The 20,570-nt window shown below is 42.0% G+C and overlaps 1 protein-coding gene across 1 annotated transcript; it reads left to right on the forward strand.

Moving 5' to 3' along the window:
- The first annotated feature begins 761 nt into the window (after positions 1-761).
- On the forward strand, positions 762-19,023 carry kcnk10b (potassium channel, subfamily K, member 10b). Its single transcript, XM_041954395.1, has 7 exons — positions 762-816; positions 3,888-4,303; positions 13,030-13,147; positions 15,346-15,506; positions 16,610-16,802; positions 16,892-17,034; positions 18,166-19,023. The coding sequence occupies exons 1-7, from the start codon at positions 762-764 to the stop codon at positions 18,814-18,816; spliced, it is 1,737 nt and encodes a 578-aa protein (XP_041810329.1). The 3' UTR covers positions 18,817-19,023.
- The last annotated feature ends 1,547 nt before the right edge of the window (positions 19,024-20,570 follow it).

The raw sequence follows: 20,570 nt of genomic DNA on the forward strand, positions 1-20,570 counted from the left end.
ACCCAGTTTCGTAAGGGGGGGCTGGCGGGTCTGAGGTGATTTGTTAAATAATGCACTGTTTCTCATACATGTGAATGATGTAATGGTTCGAGTCCGCTGCTGATTTGGCGTACAACGCTGACTTGCCACCCTGCGCCATGCGCTCAGTCACCGGTTGCCAAACGATGAGAAGATAATCCTGGTTTGGGGCGAAAAACACAAGAGTGAGTATTAAAAAAAACAAAAACAAAACACGGATTATATAAATGAGCGAAAATGTATGTGGTGCAAAGCTAGAAGCTAATTTCCGCCAGCCGGTTACAGTGAAAGGCAGGTGGAGCGGTGCGCTTTGGGGACGAAAGGGAGGCAAGCATCCTTCCCCGTTGTTCTCGCCGCTGGTGTAACGCGTGGGTAAAGTTGCCCATTTGGACACATTCCGGCTGTGTTTTCTGGACCGGACCGCTGTGTGTGTGTGTGTGTGTGTGTTTGAGTGTGAGACGGGATGCGGTTTGGTGCGCCAGCTCAGTGATGGTCTCACAAGTATCTCAGTCTGTCAGGCGAGCACCACGCGTCCAAGCGAGGTGGAGAAAAAAGAGGAGGGGGGGACAGCAGAAGCAGACAATGCGGTTTATTCCTCCGTACAAATTACACCCACAATCCACGAAATCATGATGTGCCGAAGACGTGGGAGAAGAATTCCTCGTGATTTGGCTGTTTTTCCTGTGTTTTTATAATCGCGCTGAACAAATTCTTCTACGTTTTGACTGAGAACAAACATAGAAATGAAATTTCCAATAGAAAACCCAAGGAAACAAGTTAACTGGGACCCCGAACAAGGTAAGTAATTGCTTTTTTATTGCCTGACAAGTTTGGATATTTGTCATTTAATAGCTACTCCTAATCTCAGCAGCATCCCATCGAGATACATGCCACAATAAATCACATCCGGCTGCATTATTCACTGGCTTGACCAGTTTTGCACAATTTCTGATTAATTATGTTGTTCATTTCGGGGCGTGTTGTCTCTTATTTGTACGTTTCTATTCTGAGGAAAGGAGCTTTAACACAAGACAAAGCGGTTGGGGGTATTTCTTTATTCTCCATCCTCCTTGTGCTCAGCTGTGGAAGGCAGCGCTGCTGGGAGCGGAGCTACAGCCGCGTTAAGTTAACCGAAATAACCAGCGTGAAACCGGAAAACGCTTACAAATAAAAGCATGTAACATTGTTGCCTGAAAAATGATGTTGCTCATATAATATAGCACACAAAATTACCTAGGCTGTAATTACTATTTTTTGCTGCAAGATATGCGTTTTTTTAACCATGTTACGTAGGCGGTCTTCAGCCTCCATAGAAATGAAATTATGCAATTTTGTATAGAGACATATAAATAGATTCATATACTCGTTGCGACTTTCTTTGTTGACGTTTTATTTTGAAATTACATTTTACCGGAAGTTGTGTGTTATTCAAGATGACTTGACGCTTAATTTTGAGGCTCAGCTGGTGAGTAAAACGCCTACAACCTGTCCAGTGCCTTAGGGATTAACTGAGCCAAGGGCCGACCTGAGCCAACCCAAAATTGGCCCTCATGTTTACTATGATTTAGTTTTGAATTTTGTTCATCAGTGTGTAAATAACACTTTTGTGCATGGAATATGCAGCTGACGTGCTGAGGTGTTGACAATCTCAAGTCCCACCACAACTGTGCCCCACTAAACAGTTGGTAAATGGTTGATGCAACATTTCATTGTCATCATCAGTCCTCATCTCCGGCCACAAATTTTATTATTTTTTCCATTCTTTTTGAGGTTGAATTGAAGAATGTGCATTCTGGACCTTAGTCTCCGGTGAACATTTCCCCTGCTTTGGCCAGACATTCTGGAGGCAGAGAATGAGGGCTGAGAGAGAGTGGGAGTATTAGATAGTATCAGACAGAAAGCACTGCTTTCCACTCAGGCCTTATTTAATTTGCAAAAATCAATATGAAGCAAATTCAGCGGCATGAAAAGGATGTTAGATCAATGGCACAGCCTTAGAAATTTGAAACCAAATTATGTTCATAGTTTTGGTTTTGCTTCTGTGGTGTAAAATTTATTCCTTTAATCCTGATTTTATTGTTTTTTTTCACTTAGCTGTACTAAAGTTAAAGAGAGCCAGCTTTCTGAACTGCCCCTCAGTGTATGGCTGCCTCTGCCCCGCTGCATATCTGATTTATTCAATTTCGTTTCCTCACAAGATGAGATAAAAAGCACTGAATGTCTCGGTAAGACTGGTCGTGGAGTTTGCAGTTCATTTACCAGCTACGACCGCATCCATCAAAACGACTGAACCAAAAACAGCAGAAGGTCTTGATGTAGGATCACAGTCTTTCTGCTTCACCTCTCCTCTTAATTTTCTAATTCATCTCATGTTCTAAAAATAGCCCTAACCACCGCCCTTAAAGGCACATACTGTAAATTGAAAGTGGCAGTTTTGCACCTACCTAAGCTTGTGACACCACTTTGCTGTTATTGGTTCAGTCACGATACAGGGGTTAACTAACAAGATTCATAGCTCCTGGATCAGGGAATGAGACACTTCCTGGATGTCCTTGACTCATCGGGGTGGGGTGTCTGAGTGCATGCATTTTACTCAGTGTATCCCATAAGTGATGCTATGCCATTAAACAAAAGAGTGCCTCCCTAAAACGGATCAATTTCTCATTCCTACCTTCCGGAGTTGCGGTGCTGTAGTTGATAGGCTCTCCCCATGGCTGTGAGGCAGGTCATCAGATCTGAGACAGGTAGGGGCGTCATGGGGTGAAGGCCGAGCTCTGAATAGCTTATACAATGCTTTATGCACATTAAAGGAATCTAAATTTGGCCGCCTCCAAGGTGCTGCCTGCCACTTGGCTGACCTGCTCCACCACACATGCATTTATTATAAAACCCCATCCTGAAGCCAATGACTGAAAGTGGCACTTATCCCTCTCTTACAGTCTATTAGAAAAATTGAATCCTGTTGCCCAGCAAAGAAGGTAACAAGTTTTCACCTCCACCTAGTACTACTGTGAGGGTTTAGCTGCAAAGTGGTGTGTCGTAAATGTTTTTCTTATTTTGCCTTATTGTGCACATACCACCATATCTGACCAAAACCCTTAATTCAGGATTTTCCTGTTTTTTCATTCATTCATTTAATGATGAGGTTTTCTGCATTACTGATGAAGGCAGTCGCTGTGGTTGTTTGTGGCTCCATTTCACGGGGCTAATGGCTTTTATGTGCAGAACCCAAAACAAATTCTCAGCGTGGCAAGATATTGAGGTGACGGAGTCTTGCTGTGGCCTGGCTTTGACACAGCTGTGGGCTTGCTAACAGGCATCTGAGTGTCAGCTTTGTGGAGAGCCCTTTTTCTCTCTCAGAGTAATGGAAGGAAATCACCTTGTAATGCCTCATTCAGCATTTAGACTCTGCTGCTGAGCCTAAACCTGAACGGTGACTCATTACACCTTTAAAATTATTCATTTTGTTCCATGTAGGAAACCTGATATATGTGATGCATACCTGATGAAGAGCCAATTATTGCAAAGTTTTATCATTTTACTTATTTTTTGCAAGTCTTTGGGAAATATTACTGTATTTGGCATGTAACCTGTGGAATAATTTCAAACTCACTCAAAAAGCCCCAAATGCCACCTAGGAAACAACACATCAGAAGATTTTTTCATTACTCAATCTGTTGTCACATTTTTTTCCTGTCCAGTCCATCATAGATTTGTTTAACCAAATATTAGAACAGTCAGTTAATAAATCAATTATAATAGTAATAAATAATAAATCATCAGAATTCTTCCAGAAGATACAGAATTTCTTCCCAAAAATTCAATTTCAAATATAACTGAATCTTCTCTGGCCTCTCATTCTTTCGTAGTGGCGGTCCAGACCAACTTGGTCCCTCCCAAAAAGGTCCAGCCTGGCATGGCGAAGTCCAGTCTAGTCCAGGCCAGTGTGGCCACCATGCAGAACCCCATGGGCTGTGACCCTAAGACCAACGGCCACTGTCCACTGCCACGTCTGTCCATCTCCTCCCGCTCGGCCAGCGTGGTGGCCAGCATGGACGCCAGCTGCGACGGCTCGGCCGCTGCGCTCCACTCGGTGATGAAGTGGAAGACGGTGCTGGCGGTGTTCATCGTGGTCGTTCTCTACCTGGTTTGCGGAGGGCTGGCGTTCAATGCCCTGGAGCAGCCGTTTGAGAGCAACCAGAAGACCAGCATCACTCTGGAGAAGGCTTCTTTCCTGGAGAGACACCCCTGCGTTACTCCTGATGAGCTGGAGGCGCTCATCAAGGTGAGTGGAGATCAGCTTTTGGAGTTTTAAAGACGGAAACTGAGTCTTTCCATTGTGTTCTCCTTCCAGCTGGTCAGACAGCATTGGAATAGCAATTGCATGTGTTAAATGTATTCATCACCAACTGATTAGTGTGTAAAGGGATAGAAAGATAAGAAAAAAATGAATGATAAGGATCTCTTAAAGAATACTGAATGCCATTCAGTTTGGTTTGGTAGTTGGAAAGAAGAAAGTCAGAGGACTGACCTTTATAGCTGCAGTTTTCTAGATGGCTATCAGGGGTAATTAGAGGCGCTCAGGGTAATTAATTTTGGTCTCATTAGCTGGTCACATGATCTTGAAAAGCTTGAATGATACTTCATTTCATGTCCAGATTGTCCTTCAGCAAATGAACCATTTAATTCCAGCTTCCATGAAGTGTCCAGTGTCCATCGGCATCTGTATTTAACTATTATGTGAGAGAAACTGTGACTTTTTAGTGGACTAATTTAGAACAGTGTTCAGTTTGAGAGATTACTTGTATTTATGGCAAACTATCCTGAACTTAAAGTGGCTATAACGGATATTTGTACAATAACAACGCATGAAATGACAGTGTGACAATGTGAAAGGGGAGTATGATCACCTGAACCTGAAGCTCTCCACAGCTTTATAAGGAGTTTCAGCTCATTGTTCAGCTGTCCGGCCCACAACTTTACTGCTTTGGATCACTCTCACTGCTCTCACTGTATCTTTTAAGCTTTCGGAGAAAAAAGCTCTAATAAACGCACTTTACATGACCTGCTCAGCAGACAGACACAGTTAGCGACCAGCTGGTGAGCGTAGTGGAGCATTTAGCAGCCTAAGTACCAGATATTTCCCTCAGGAGTTGGTGGAGAACAAAAGCAGAGCAAAAAGAGATTTACATTCACAAGCAGCCATTACACGAGTTCAAATGAATGCTAATGTTGCTCTGTGCGTGATAAGTCAAGGTCGTGTGCTTCCAGGTGGCCACAAAAAACAGTTATTGCAAGTTTTAACCTGCCTCATCAGAAAGTGCAAAAGCTCAGGGTTCATGACATGACTGAAGAGTGGAACATGGTCATATATGTTTACTTATATGCTGATGACACCCATGTCAGTTCCATTGACAGTGAAGTAACTGACACGCAGTTGAAAGCTTGGCAAAAGCTGAGTGGACCTTCCAGTAGAGACTGTTTTGTCACATTTACTGTTCCCAAGGTCAAGAATGAACTTCCATGCTCAAACTCTCATGTTGGCTGCTTGTTTTACCCTCATAAATCTGTATTTATGGCGTCAGGCATCATAAATTACAGATTGCATAAGCGCAGTTCAGTTGTCGCAGCCGAGACAGACGCCTGAGAACGATCTTTCTAGATGTTGCTGTCAGCTTCAGTTCAGTCATACCTAATCCAGCTCCACGTCTCAGAAGCTCTACTATCCTGAAACACCCCAGTTCTGAGTTTGTACTCTGGATTTTTATTATTATACCTGTCTTTGTAGGTGCACTTAGCACACAAATGCAGGTGGGTGGGTTGGATTCATCCACTCACTAAATGCCAGAGGAGATTTTACAAGCCTTAAGAGCTACATAGAACCCAGGCACAACGAATTAGCTTTTTTCCAGCTGCGTTGATGAGTCAATGAATCGATTATATAATGACTGAAGCTCCATCAGAAGATGCGCCCCCTACTCTCTGCCCCCTGGTTGCTGACAGTTGATGGGTAAATGTCACGAGCAGACTTAGAGGCAAGTCCATCCTTCAGCAGGAAGCACAATAATACCTTCAGGGTCACCGCAGACATACTCGTAATTCTCCGTGACACTTCACATATGCTGGCAAACACCATGCTTGCACATGCCAGTATCGTGTTACATAACAGTACATTAAAGAAATCTCAGAGAAAAAAGGCACATAACGGTCCGTGTCCTAACGCGTTTATCCTGATAGAAAATAAGGTCAGTCACTGTGACCTTCATGCTGAATCCACAGGTGATTCAGAGGAGAATTGTGAGTTGTAAGCTCCATATTGATTTTGTTGTGTCTTCAATTCACTCGTAAAACAAATAGTAATAGTAGTAAACAAGATCTACATTTTTTTTATTACAATAGCATCATAGGTTGTTATGTGAAATAGATTTAATGACAAAGTTGTATCTGAATACCCTCAGTAGCAAACGTATTAGCGTGGTATAAAATTCCAGAGCAGGGCTTTAACAACACCCACACATTTTAAATAAGGAAACTAGCTCACGGCCACAACAGCACTGTTGTTTTTACTGGAAGAAACGTTTTCTTTTTCTTTTTTTTTTTATATCAGAACTACGTGTGATGTATCTGTACTTCAAGTGGAAATTTAGCAAAACGTAGCGGATTGAAAGAAGATTTCAGGATCTGAATCACCATCTGATACTTAATCCACAACCCTGATTCCAAGAGATGGGAGGCTGTGTAAAAACATAAATAAAACAGGATGTGATAACCTGCTAATCATTTTTGACATATACTCAATTGAAAACAGTCCAAAGACAATATATTTAATGTTTGACCTCATGACCCTCATTGATTTTTGTAAATATCTGCTTATTCTGAATTTAATGGCAACAACACGTTTCAAACATGTTGGGACAGGAGCAACAGAAGACTGGGAAAGTTGTGGAACGCTCCAGAAACACCTGTTTGGAACATTCCAAGGGTAAACAGGTTGACTGGTAGCAGGTGATAGTATCATGATTGGGTATGAAAGGGGCATCCTGGAAAGGCTCAGTCGTTCACAAGCAAGGGTGGAGCGAGGTTCAACGCGCTGTGAACACATGGTTGGATAAAGGATGTTACTACAAGGGCTCAGGAACACTTTGTAAAACTTTTCGTTGAACACAGTCCATTTGTAAATGACTGCATTCTGTTTTTATTTATGCTTCACACAGCGTCCAACGTTTTTTGGAATCAGGGTTGTATATTCCATCAAAGTGTGTCTGACCATCAAACTAAATATGGCATCTATTAGAATGAATCATTTTGTGGCAGATCTCTCTTTGAATCTGATAAAACGGCCTGTTAAAAACATGACTGACTACCCTTTAACTGTGGCATAGAGGCTGATTTAAGCTGACTAGAAACATGCTGTCTCTGCGCTGCTCCACATTGTATCAATATACCTGGCTTTTTATTCTCAGCCAGCGCCTGTGTGAACTGAACCAGATAACAAGCAGATTGTGAAAATAAAAAAAAAAAAAGAAAAGCCATCACATCATGACTTAACTGTGCATTTAACGATGTCTTTTTACGGTGTCAGCCGCTTTATAACACAGGGTGTGGCGATGCTTCGCGCTGCTCTCTGATATCACGTCCAGAATTATGGGTCAAGACTTAAGGTCATTACATCAAGCTGACATGTTCAGCTGGAAGCGGGATTGGAAAATGATTTAAGGTGTGAAACCGTGCAGTTGGCAGAGTGGAAAATTTGATTTGTGAAGGAGCGCGGTGATAGAAAATAAGTGGGACTAAGATCAGTCAAGAACTCTGGTGCAGAAGTTGCTCAGAAAGACAAGAGAAGGACACTCTTCGCCAATATGGGTTATTTTGTTTGGAGAGTAAAAGTTAGTCACACAAAAAACAAACAACAAATGACTTTTATCAACAGCAGAACCTACTTCGCAGTATCCCACAGAGAGCGGAAAAACAGTAGATGCACAGAAGCAGAGTCATAGTATGTGATACACATTTGGAAATAATGTGCTCTTCTTGTTTTCCTCATTTTATCTCAGAATAGTAAATACCAGATTCAGATTAGCGCCACAGTGGGCTCCTCTGGTTCTGAGCTTGAAAAAACCCCAAGAGAGGACCAACCACATGGCATTTGGTGTGCTCCACTTTCCGCTAGAATGGCTCCGGTTGATGTTAGCTTCTTCAGCACGGCTCCAGTGAATATCTCTTCCTCCCTCTCCACGCCCACCTCTGTTGTTTTCTTCCCTCTCGGAGAAGCATCATTTCTCCTTCTTCCCTTGCAGTGCTCAACCTTTGAGCCACAGAAGTGCTATCATGAGTTTGAAAAAAATCAATGGCAGTATTTCCTGAGGAGAAGTGTGGAAATAAAAACCTTTAGCGTGGTGTGCCTTGGGTCCAGAGGGAATCAATTATTCATTGCACAGGCCAGCAGTCACAGGCCTCCTGCTGCAAAGCAGCACTAGCAGCAGCAGCTGTATCATAGACAAGACTGTCTCCTGGACAAATGGTCAGATTCAAATGCACGAGACGATGTATGACATGTCTCACCAGCAACTAAAGGCTAACAAGTTATTTCCATGGGTGAAACTTCCCATAACTCATTACAGTATGACATCTGACGAATTGAATCTATTAAAATAATTATCAGTTTCATAATATATTTGCTTTTCTGCAGAGAGTTAGATGAGAAAATCAATACCAGTCCAACATACATACGGTAAATATAAAGCTACCACCAGCAGCTGGTTTGCTTAGCTTAGCTTAGCATATGGACTTGAAACACAGGGAAACAGCTAGCCTGGCTCTGTGCAAAGGTAACAAAATCTGCCAACTGGCATCTCTAAAACGCACAAATTAACACATATTCTACTTTACTTGTTTCATTTGTACAAAAACAAAAATGTACAAACGAGAAGCTATGGCTTGTGTGCCAGATTTGTTTTTTGGGTTTTTTTTGCTTGGAGCAGTGGCTGTTAAACCACAGCTTGTTGTGCTTACATTTCTGTTTGTGTACTCATTAAACAAACAAGATGTGACAGTTTAATTATGAGCTTTAGAGGTGCTGGCAGGCATGTTTCCAGTCTTTGTGCTAAGCTAAGCTAACCAGCTGCTGTAGCTTCATTTGCACTGTACAGATGTGAAAGTGGGATCGTTCTTCTCAGCTAACTCTCAGCACGAAAGGGAGTAAGTGTGTTTCCCCAGATGTCAAGCAAATTAAATCAGAAGAAATAATACTGATTCATCACTATACTCTATAAGAACTGCTATAATAACAAATGCAACGCCATGTGTGGAGCTCAACCTGACGAATAACACATTTTTCTTCCCGGCTGTCTGAAGAAAAGGCCTTCAGGACATGGCGCTTCACAAGTCCTCCATCAAAGAGTCTGTCTGGTCCTCTAACGGGTGCCATTATCGGGCTGTTGGTGCTGTGTCAAGCTTGTCACTCAGACAAACATCCTCTGTCGCAACACAGCAGTGGTGACTCACAGTACCAGGCGGAGGAGTTGACAGAAAAATGCCAACCTTGGGAAAGATGTGTGTTTGTATGTGTGTGCCTGTGAGGATGTGACGATGTATTAGAGGAAGGTTGGTTCCACAGCGTGTGTTGATTTAACGTGTGTGAGTGTGTGTCCACAGTGGTCTGTTGATCCCCACATGTCTGCTTCAGTATCCGCGCTGTCCACCTACCCACTGTGCCCCCACAAGGGCAGCGGACCTAATTGGCTTTTTTCAGCGCCGTCGGGATGACTCACACTGTGGCGCAATGTGGGGCTGCGCTGTTATTGACACCAGTCAAGTCTGGTTTATTGATGAGTCACCTACCTACAAATAAACTATTATAAACACTGAGCTACCTGCAGTAAAAGTGCGTCAGGACACGCAACCAACACCGTCATCGTGCTTTCACAGCATGAATTCCATGATTTTTGAAACAAATTAAGTTATAGTTGTTTGTGAGGAGTACTATCAAAGTTAAGCTACTTTATCAAGATGCTTGAGTGGCTAACGATGAATCAGCTCTTCAAGTGTCTACACAATGTGCACATGTGAAAATCCTATAAATATTGACAGAGGAGTTATTATTGACCCTGTCTTAAGACGTCTTCACACATGATGCTGGCCATGCAGTGGTGAAATGCAACTCAATTCGCATCAACATGATTTTAAAGCACTCGATTTCCATTTAGTGTTTCTCCACCACAGTTCAGAGGGAAGTACTGCACTTTTTACTCTACTGCGTTTATTAATAAATGTCGATGCTGTAACACTGTAATATACACTCGGCGGCCTCTTTGACCTCATTTGCAAACACAAGGGGGGAAGAATATGAGAAACAGATTTGATTACAAAGCAGCCCAGTAAGACCACTGCAAACTGAGGCCTCAATACTTAACAAATAGTTAATAAACACCTCTCTGACACAGTCGATCAAAACTGATCATTATTATCTTTGTAAAGGTGGAATTTATGGCAGAGTTTTCGGATTGGATCACATTAGGTTTTACAGGTGTACCCAAGACAGTGGCCACTGAGTGTAATATATAATATTATGACGCTAGCAGGAGCCATTCTGCTACATAATGAGTAGTTTGGATACCTTAAAGTGTAATTTGCTGGTAATGCTTTTATATTCGTACATAAGGCTTGGAATGCAGGAATACTATGGATGGAGTATTATAAAGGTATTATAATGCAGGATAGAAGTAGTAAGAAGATCAAAGATATGTCCATAATGTCATAACAAAACCAAAAACAGGCAGGCAGTGCTCACTTCATAAGACCAGTCTTCCTGTTTGCCAGTCATTTGTGCAGCTTCAGTGTCTTGAGGGTGTTCAAGCTATTGATATTAGTGAAAGCGCTACAGAGGAGAGTGCTTGGCACCGGCTCCCAGTGAAGGTGGGTGAAGGAGAGCGTGAGGCACCACGCCGGCAGGATCACGGCCGTCACCTGCTGCGGGGCAGATAGATGCACTGAGAGAAGAGATCTGAAGTGAGCTAGCTTTCTAATGACCCTGCAGTGTGGAAAACGAAAACACACATTAGCGAAAAGAGCCCGTCACGGTTGCGCGTCTGCGGGAATATGCTGGTGCAGTCAAAATGGAGGAGAGCCTGAGTGAGGCAAAAACATTATTTGATGAAGTAATTAAGAGGCTGCAACACAAATCAAAGTCACCGTCTTCACGCCTCAAAAGTGCACGTGGAGAGGGAGGATTTTCCACATTTCTAATGCATCGTGAACTTGGCTGTGAAAAAGGCGAGAGACAAAAATAGACGCTCTCATGAAGTATTCAGATACATTGTGAGGCTATTTATAGCTCTCCCTCGACTCCAGAATTAGGTTATTTGGGGTTTATTGTATAATTACCGCTTTGATTTTGCCCCTGCAAAGTAGCTGCGTCTGCTAAAGCCTATGAAATAGCATTACTGTAATTGGCTAAGTTTAGATACAAAAATCAGCCTCATTGGGGGGCGTTGGGGGGACGCTGCACTGATGGAGCTGAGGTAATCACATGCAAGATTATGAGTAGGCATGTGCAGGGATGCGTGTCGAAGTGGTCCTCCTCTCTGTCTGCTTTCAAATGTATGTCACGAGAGTGGATACATATTTTATAAGATGGACGTGCATCTCGCTAACAGCTTGCATGGATAGTTTGGGGGTTGCTCTGAATGAAAAAGCTGTGTGTTACATCCTGCCAGGAATGTTGCACTGAAGCTATTTCTAACCAAAGGCATCCCTCACAACCACTTTCATGCCATCAGAAATGGTGTTTATTTAAGCCCAGACGCATAATTCAAACTATATACATTTCAATAGAGATAAGAAAATAACTGCCTTTCTCAGAAAACTACCCATAAACAGGGATATAGAAAGAGTGCAAGGAGATTAACATCTCATGGCTACATAATGGAGCACAGAGGGAGATCAGTGAGAATAATGATGCAGTAAACGCAGAGCATTGTGGCTTCTTAATGTTTTCCCGCCACTGCACGAGCGTGGGGATAAAGAAAAGCTGCAGGACTAAAGAAAAAGGCTGACACAGAGGAAAAGAGAGATAAAGGTCTCTCTGCTGCAAGAGAAAGTCTGTGTTGATTTAGTCAGTGCGAACAGAAAAAAACATGCAAATTGGGGAAGAATGCTGAGTGGAGCAACAGCTCCCTGTGAGGAGCCAGACACTGAATAATTCCTGCAGATCTCGTGATAGGTGTTTGTGCATATATCTACCGCACTGCACGTCCACACGAGGATTGTTTTCATATATTAACGTTGGAATGGGTTTTTTTTATGTGCATAATAAAACAATGACAGCATATTTCATTTCAAGGGGTCACGGTTGTGAACACTGCTCTGGATCTATGGCTGAGCTCTATTTTTCTGAAACTACATATACACCATAATATAAATGTATGCAAATTGTTCAGATAATAAAATAATCAAATTAATATTCAATGTAAAGCTTATTTTATATGACAGCATTTTGTAACATAGTAACATGATCATCTTACCATGGTGTGATTCCACAATCATATTGAACTGATTGAATTCATTGTAACTCCATCCACTTACCTCCACCACCTGTATTATTACAGTTTTATTGACATGGGTCCAGGATTAATTCAGTTCCTGATTCATATTCCCCTCCCCCATTTTCAGGACCTTCCCAGCGCTCTTCCTTCTCCTTTCTCACTGTCTTTTATCAGGTAGCGTGACCTTCCAGGTTGATCTGGAGATAGTCACGCTCAGTCTATCCTCAGTTACATAGTGTTACGCAATCGGCGGCAGGGGTCACACATGAACACACATCGATAGACCCTGTACACAGGAACACACAAACATTGGTGGGAGGTGGGTTAACGTGCTCACTCTCTTCAAGCCATCAGGACACGTGTGTTTGTTGTCGTCCCATCAGCTGCACTGGCACGCGATCATAGCCCTGATTTCCCTCTGTTTGCAATAATTATGATGACTGTAATTCATGCATTTTGCTCTTTCCAGCATGCCATAGATGCTGTGAGTGCGGGAGTGAGTCCTATTGGAGACACATCCTACAATTCCAGCTATTGGGACCTGGGCAGCGCCTTCTTCTTCGCTGGAACTGTCATCACAACCATAGGTGAAGTTTTAAATCACCCACTTTTGAATACTCTAATTAAATCTGCTACTGTTGGCACTAAAACCAGCTGCCATTCAAGAACGTGTATATGTGCTGATGTATCATAATTCATATTAACACACTTCTGCCTCATTGTCTTTAACTTTAGTTTGTGCTTTTACATTTCCAGAAAGAATTTTAAGAAATCTCTTAAGAGAAATTAATTATTTGATCCAAAGACGTGCCTCCAGTCTTTTTCTCAAGCCAATGACAAACCACATGATGAAAAATTATCTCCACCATTCAATGTAAAAACAGCATTTACAGGCTGTTATCGCAGAGATATGACTGAGGAATAACTTCAATAAGAAGAAAAAGCTTCAGCTAAGATGTAATGAACTGAAATGACTACTGCCCCGTTACTGTCAGTCATGTGAGGAGAGGAGGGACAAATAATGTGATACTGATAAAAAATCGGTCAGATGGTACAAAACGATTGCCAACCATCATAATCTGCACAAAGTAATTTTTCCCAATGTAATAAAAAAGTTACCCACCTGGGCAGAAATCTATGTGAACCCAAAGTCTTCAATATTAAATAATAATAAACAATCTGATATAAATGATTATATTAATTAACTGTGTTTTATGCATAAATTAAGCAACAATTTGCAAAATAATTACAAAAGTAATTAAAACTCAACTCATTTATATGAAATGTAATTCCATCACTCTTATTTTCAAAGTAACAGTTTTTCATTACAAAGTTATTATTTCATCATTTTTCCCTCACTGTTCTATTATTTCAATTATATGATTGACATAATTTCTGAATAAATATCTAAATATCTATTTCATAATGACTTATTTATTGATATCAACACTGACTCCATAGAAACCAACCCAGCTCTGCTTGTGTGTAGACAGAAAAAGCCTTATTACATTGTCACCATTGCAAAGTTTATATTTTTATATAAAAAAATAGTCATCTTGTCTGCATTCGATGACGAACAAAATGCCCCACCAAACTACATGAGCTTATAAATGTAAGAATACTGGGAAATAATTTGTTTTTGAGTGGAGCGCTGTAGATGGGATTTGTCCTTTCAGTTTCTCAAAGGTGTTTTCTCATCACAACTCTGCGTGAAGCTGTAAATCCTTCCTTCTTATTGCCCTCAGGTGAGTTTCACAAATCCCTCTGCCCCAATGAGCCGCTGCTAAATGATGCAGAGCCAAAGCACTGTGGGATTTAACAACCTGTGAAGATCAACATTATCGAGGATGCTGACAAAACACTGCTGACATAGACGATGCGCCTAAGTCTCTCTGCTAGCTGCTCTTTTCTTCTTAAATGAAAGCGACAAACCTGGAAGCTCTGATCTAATGAGACCATTTACAATAGATATAGTTCCATTTAGGAGCCATAATTTCACATCAAAGCTGATGCATTTAAGTTGCTGTGTTCTCTCTATTAGCTGAATGTCCCCTCATTTAAGGGACAAGAAAAAAACACAGTGTCCCTGACCTGTTGTTCTGTTTTGGCCCAGAGATTTAATTAACTGTGGCATTTGCTAATAGGCTGCTGAGCTGTGGCCTTCAGTGGGTTCATTTACTCCACTGCCATACTGTTATGAAATATCAAAAGTTTTAATAAAAGGATTAAGAATTCCAGATTCAAATTAACAGACAGTTCTAATACGTATTTATTGTACAGATGTGCTCAAATTAGTTTAAATAAAATTCAATGCAAAACGCACATGATAAAAATGCAAGAAAATCAGAAAAATACATGTGGAAGTAAACATACTGATGATACGCTATGTTAAAACTGTAGACTCAACAGGTTGAAATGGGAGCAGTTATATAGTATATGCTTTGTCCCCCGCCTGCCCTGCATCTTCATTGTAGCTCTGTCACTGTAGGGCCATAATTAATGCAATTATATCTAAGGGGAACCTAATTGTTGTCGCTCTAGGAACTTATTTACTGCTACAGGAACTAAGAGACATTATATAAGGGCTTCAGTTGTCTATGTTGCATCAGAAAGTCTTGATTGTCTTTGTCTGCTTCTTATCTTACTCGTAATACTCCCCCACCTCTTCCTCCTCCTCCTCCTCCTCCTCCTCATGTCTTCTCAGGCCTCCATAAGTTTCATTTCTTCACTCATTTACCCTCTTTCTCTCTCTCTCCTCTTCCCTGTGCTTTCCCTATTCTGACAGGTTATGGAAACATAGCTCCAAGCACGGAGGGTGGGAAAATCTTTTGCATCCTTTATGCCATATTTGGCATCCCTCTCTTCGGCTTCTTGTTGGCGGGGATTGGGGACCAGCTGGGGACCATCTTTGTCAAAAGCATCTTGCGAGTTGAGAAGATATTCAGGGTGAGCTGCAAGTGTCACAATGACTTTTCTTTGTTCGTGTCTTTGTGGTTGTTATTGTTCCAAATTTGCAGTCAACAACAAGCTAGTTGTAGTAATTTTGACTCATATTTTCCACTTTTTTCAGTGGGATATTTGAACACACCAGAATTGCTTCACTCAAAGTCATGTATCAGTGCCTTTGGGCCTTTCCTGATCAGACAATCAGATGATCATTTTTAATTGTTTGTATTGATTGATTGATTTCTTTTTTTTGTGTGTCATGCACACAAATGTGCCCAACCCACATAGGTTTACAAGGCACCAATATACTGACATTGCAGCAATACATCCTAAACAATAATTCTACTGCTCAGTTCTCAAAAAAAATATATTGCTTTCTTTTTCAGGCCCGGTAAAGAAATTTTGCCATGAAAGGGCCAAGTTTTTCATGGTCATCCAACCAAAAAAAATCCAAATAAACAGAAGACATCTTATTGAAAAGTACCTCTCTGATATCTTTGCATACAGGACAGTAAAACATAAAATGAACCTCATTCTCAACTTCTCCCAAATCACAGAGTAAACAAAGTCTGTCCTTCTCTGGAGTAGCATTAAACCTCCCAGTCTCGAAAGCTAATGGTAATGTTCCTGAGCGTAACTGTGCACACAGGGATCTCTGTCTTTTGCTTAAATTATACTGCACATAAGGTTCCACACAGTAGCTGTCCTTTTATAAGACAATAAGTTCGTAATTTTGGTTTATACCAAATGTCAACAGACCATTTTTCTATAAACTTAAGGAACATATTTCTCCTCATCTCCTGAATATCACAACAAAACCTATTATGGAAAATAAATGATGAGTTATTCAAATGAAATAAAGATTTTAGCTCATTAGCCCAGGGGTGACGATTGGAGATGCCCCAATTAAATATCTTTTTTGTGATTCTCTGGTTGGGCATCTTTACCAGTCTATTCCAGAGACGAAGCATTTGGCATTTATGTCTGATGTTTGGAGGTTCCCATCCCATATCTCCAGTAATGGCCAAGACAGAAGCAAATTTATGGACTCCCAGAAATGTATTAGTTCTAATACCAACTCCTATTCCTATTCCTTTTTTCAGCAAAAACACAAACAGATCAGCCAGACTAAGATCAGAGTGACGTCCACCATCCTGTTCATCCTGGCCGGCTGCATTGTTTTCGTCACCATCCCTGCTGTCATCTTTAAACACATCGAGGGCTGGACCACACTGGAGGCCATCTACTTTGTCGTGATCACTCTCACCACAGTGGGAATAGGAGACTACGTGGCAGGTAGAGCTATGGTTGCTCTGTCATTAACTGCTTTGTCGAACTATCACGGCTTACTTTTGACCGCGCCGGGGTTTTCCCTTCCCCTCCAGGTGGAAACAGCAGGATCGACTACATGAAGTGGTACAAGCCTCTGGTGTGGTTCTGGATCTTGGTGGGCTTGGCGTACTTTGCGGCCGTCCTCAGCATGATCGGAGACTGGCTTCGAGTACTGTCTAAAAAGACCAAAGAGGAGGTGGGGTTCATTCGATTACGGCGCTCAGTATTACATTAGAGAGGCAGAAAATGAAAGGTCACTCAGCTGCTGCTTCCTCTGCGCCTCCTGTCTGCTCTCGCATTTTGCCTAATAATTACTGCTTCGACCCTGTCAAAAGGTTTTGTAACAGGCTGCTATTGTTTGAGGTGTTCAGGCTCTTTTACAGAAGTCGAGACAGAAGAGACAATGATGTTCTGTACCGATCCGCTGGGAAGGAAAAAGGCTCAATAAGCACAAATAGGTTTCTACTCAAATGTGTAATTTTGAAGTACCTGAAAACAGAAGCATTTCTCTAAAGCATTAAATATTCACTTCTAAATAAGTGTCAATCAAAATTAAAATTTGGGAAAATATGTCCTCCATCAGTGTGTAATTGGGGTTTGATCACATTTGACTGACACTGCTGCACACATAAGCAAACAACCCAGCAACCGTCCATCCTCTTTGATTGAGGTGTTGCTAAATCCTGATTGGTGCACAGACGTGTGTGTCATGACTTCTTCAAACCAGCGAGAAGACCTGAAATCTCTCATGTAAAACCATCCAAACTCTCCAACTTTTGGAGAACATGCTGTTATCATTGAGTGTGTTCACATGTACACTAGTATCCTGGTTTTACATCTTATCCTGCTTTGTTTACATGGAATATGAAGAACCTGGTTTTTCATATGCTGGTATACATGTTCATAACTGCAACCAGGTTTCTGATGGCTTGAGTGCAGCTGTGTCTTGATTTCTCAGCATCTCAGTCACTATGTTCTGTGCGCACAGAGAATCTTTAGAAACCTGGATAAGATGTTTACATGTCACAACCTGGTTACCCCAGGCGGAAAACCCAGATTTTTCAAAACCAGAATAAGGTCTTATTCAGGTTTGTGAAACCAGGATAAGCTGCTTACATGCACAAAGCATAACCTACCCCTAACCCTAACCTTACTCCAAAAACCAGATCATGACCAGGATCCTAGTGCACATGTGATCACACATTCAAGAGCCCATCCCTCGTATGCAGAAGCTGATTAAGAAATTGGTTTCAGCCCTTTAAGAAACAGTAGTTTGACTATGTTTTAATCTGTTCCTGATCCTTTCCTTACTGCGCTGTCATCACAGGTCGGGGAGTTTAAAGCTCACGCGGCTGAATGGAAAGCAAATGTACGAGCAGAATTCCGTGAAACGCGGCGGCGCCTGAGCGTTGAGATCCACGACAAGCTCCAGCGGGCCGCCACCATCCGCAGCATGGAGCGCCGACAGCTTGGCCTGGAGCAGCGAGCTCACTCCCTGGACATGCTGTCTCCAGAGAAGCGGGCCCTGTTTGCCAGCCTGGACGCCGGCCGCTTCAAGACTTCCTCCCAAGAAAGCATCGACACCAAGCTCAACAACCTGAGGCTGAAGGGCGCCTGCGAGGCATACGACCATCAGGGGAGCGAGCAAACGCAGCAGACGGCGTCGTCCTCAGAGGAGAACCTCTTCAACCTGCGCTTCGGATCCCTCACCAAGCTGGCCAGACGCAACAAGAACCGCGAGCTGCGGAGGAACATCCCAGAGGACGCGCGGCGGGCGAGCGTGGGCATAAACAATGGCAGTGCCATGCTGGGTGAGGAGAGGACGGAGGAAGAAGACGAAGACGGGGAGCCAGACGAGGAGAGCGGAGAAAGAAAAGAGGGAAACACCAGTCTGACAAACCTGTCGCAGTACGCAAAGGAGCGCACTAAGTTGAACGGGTTCATACCGGTACAGGCCAAAGATGGAGAGAACGACTAGATACTGACAGCCCTTCAGAGACAGAAACAGAGCGAGAGAGTCGGAGAACAAGAGTGCGTGGTCCTTGGAGATGTCGAGAAATGTGCCTTTCTGTTTCCTATGCTTGGATTGGAACTGCTCCCAGGAAATTCAGTCATCGTGCCATAGCCATGGGGGGAAAATGTGTTGCCAAAAAAATGAATGAACAGAAGAGACAGAAGAGGCTGAAGTTAAATACCTCATGTCGGATGTTACTGTAGAATGGGCTTCTGCAGGAGCTACCATCACAGCTCCGTCGTCTTTCGTGACTCTTACGAGACACTCGGGCCCCGGCTGTCTGCTAATGTTAAATCTTATTTTTTAACAATGTGGGCAGGACTTCCCGAGCGCTAGCTTCATGTCATCCATCTTCAGAAACATTATCGATCCCCGCTTTGTCATCTCATACGGCGGTGGCTATTTTTAGCTCAGCGGCCTGCTGCAAAAGGACTTCCACGTTTAATGAATGGAGGGTGGGAGGTTGTGTTCCTGCTGGATCAATAGACGATATGAGCATTTACCTAGCTGACATGTACAATTACTCCTACATGGTTTGTGACTTTGAAAATGTAGCCCTAGGGCATACTGCATCCTAAGAGCTCCTGAAAACTACTCACCTTGATTGTGCATGGTTATTAAAAAACAACCATAGCAGTTAGCAGACATAAACTTGAAAGCTTCGAACTACAGCTGTAATGATGTTTTTTCTTAAATAAAATGAAATGTACAGCTTCCATTCACGCATAAACTGTATTTCAGTAATGATTGGCACCATTTCTTCATCATGGATCAGCACTGAGCTGGAATTCAGCTGACAGACATGTTTAATTACCTTTGGCCATGAGATTGTCAGCAATGTTGAAACACTTTTTTTTGTATATGACATTCACTTTAGCACAAATGTCTTGACGCTGCTTAAGTGACTTTTTAATTAATGAATTTGATGCTGTTGATTTTGTACTCACCGAGCATGTTTGCATCTGTGTTGACTCCTTTTTATATCCGCCGAGCACTTGCGTTGAATTCTCCATTGAACTGTAAAATATTAACTGAATATGTTTCTTTTTCCTCTTTCTTTTCTGAATGTTTTACTGTAGTTCTGTAAGTTTACGCACACATGACCATTTTAGTCTTTATTTGCATTTTACAAACAGACAGTGCTATCCAACACCTACTTCAAATTTTACAGAGTTATTAAATGTATCACTAGCGTGCATTGCATGCATTTCCAAAGCTGGATTACACATGCACTGGTTGTACTTGTAACCTGTTCATCTGATATGAATATCATTAACCTTTCCATGACCATGACCTGTGAGCGAATACTTGTTGTGTGCAGTTTGTTTTACGAACAGATCACATTAAATGTAGTGAGTGCCTTTTTCCAGATAATAAACACGTGAAAGAAATTTAAAAGCTTCATTAGCATATTAATTCAATACACACTGGTGGCCTTGCAGGGAGGGGATTGCTTTTCCAAGGGCATCGCTACTAAATTATATTCTGGAATTAAAGTCATCATAGGACTTGTTATAATAGAAACTAGTGTTACCACATTAAAGTTAATAACATTTAATTTAAGTGACCAGTAAATCATGGCAGTGTGACAGGGTCACAATACCAGGACCCTGAAAATGAAGCAGCTATATTCAGCCATCATTAGTTTTCTCACTGTGTTAAAATGTCTATCATGGAAAAGGCGCAGGCTTTTTGTCATTAAGAGGTTTTACAGCCCC

The sequence above is a fragment of the Chelmon rostratus genome, chromosome 15 (genome assembly GCF_017976325.1).
Source record: "Chelmon rostratus isolate fCheRos1 chromosome 15, fCheRos1.pri, whole genome shotgun sequence".
Classification (NCBI taxonomy): Eukaryota; Metazoa; Chordata; class Actinopteri; order Chaetodontiformes; family Chaetodontidae; genus Chelmon; species Chelmon rostratus.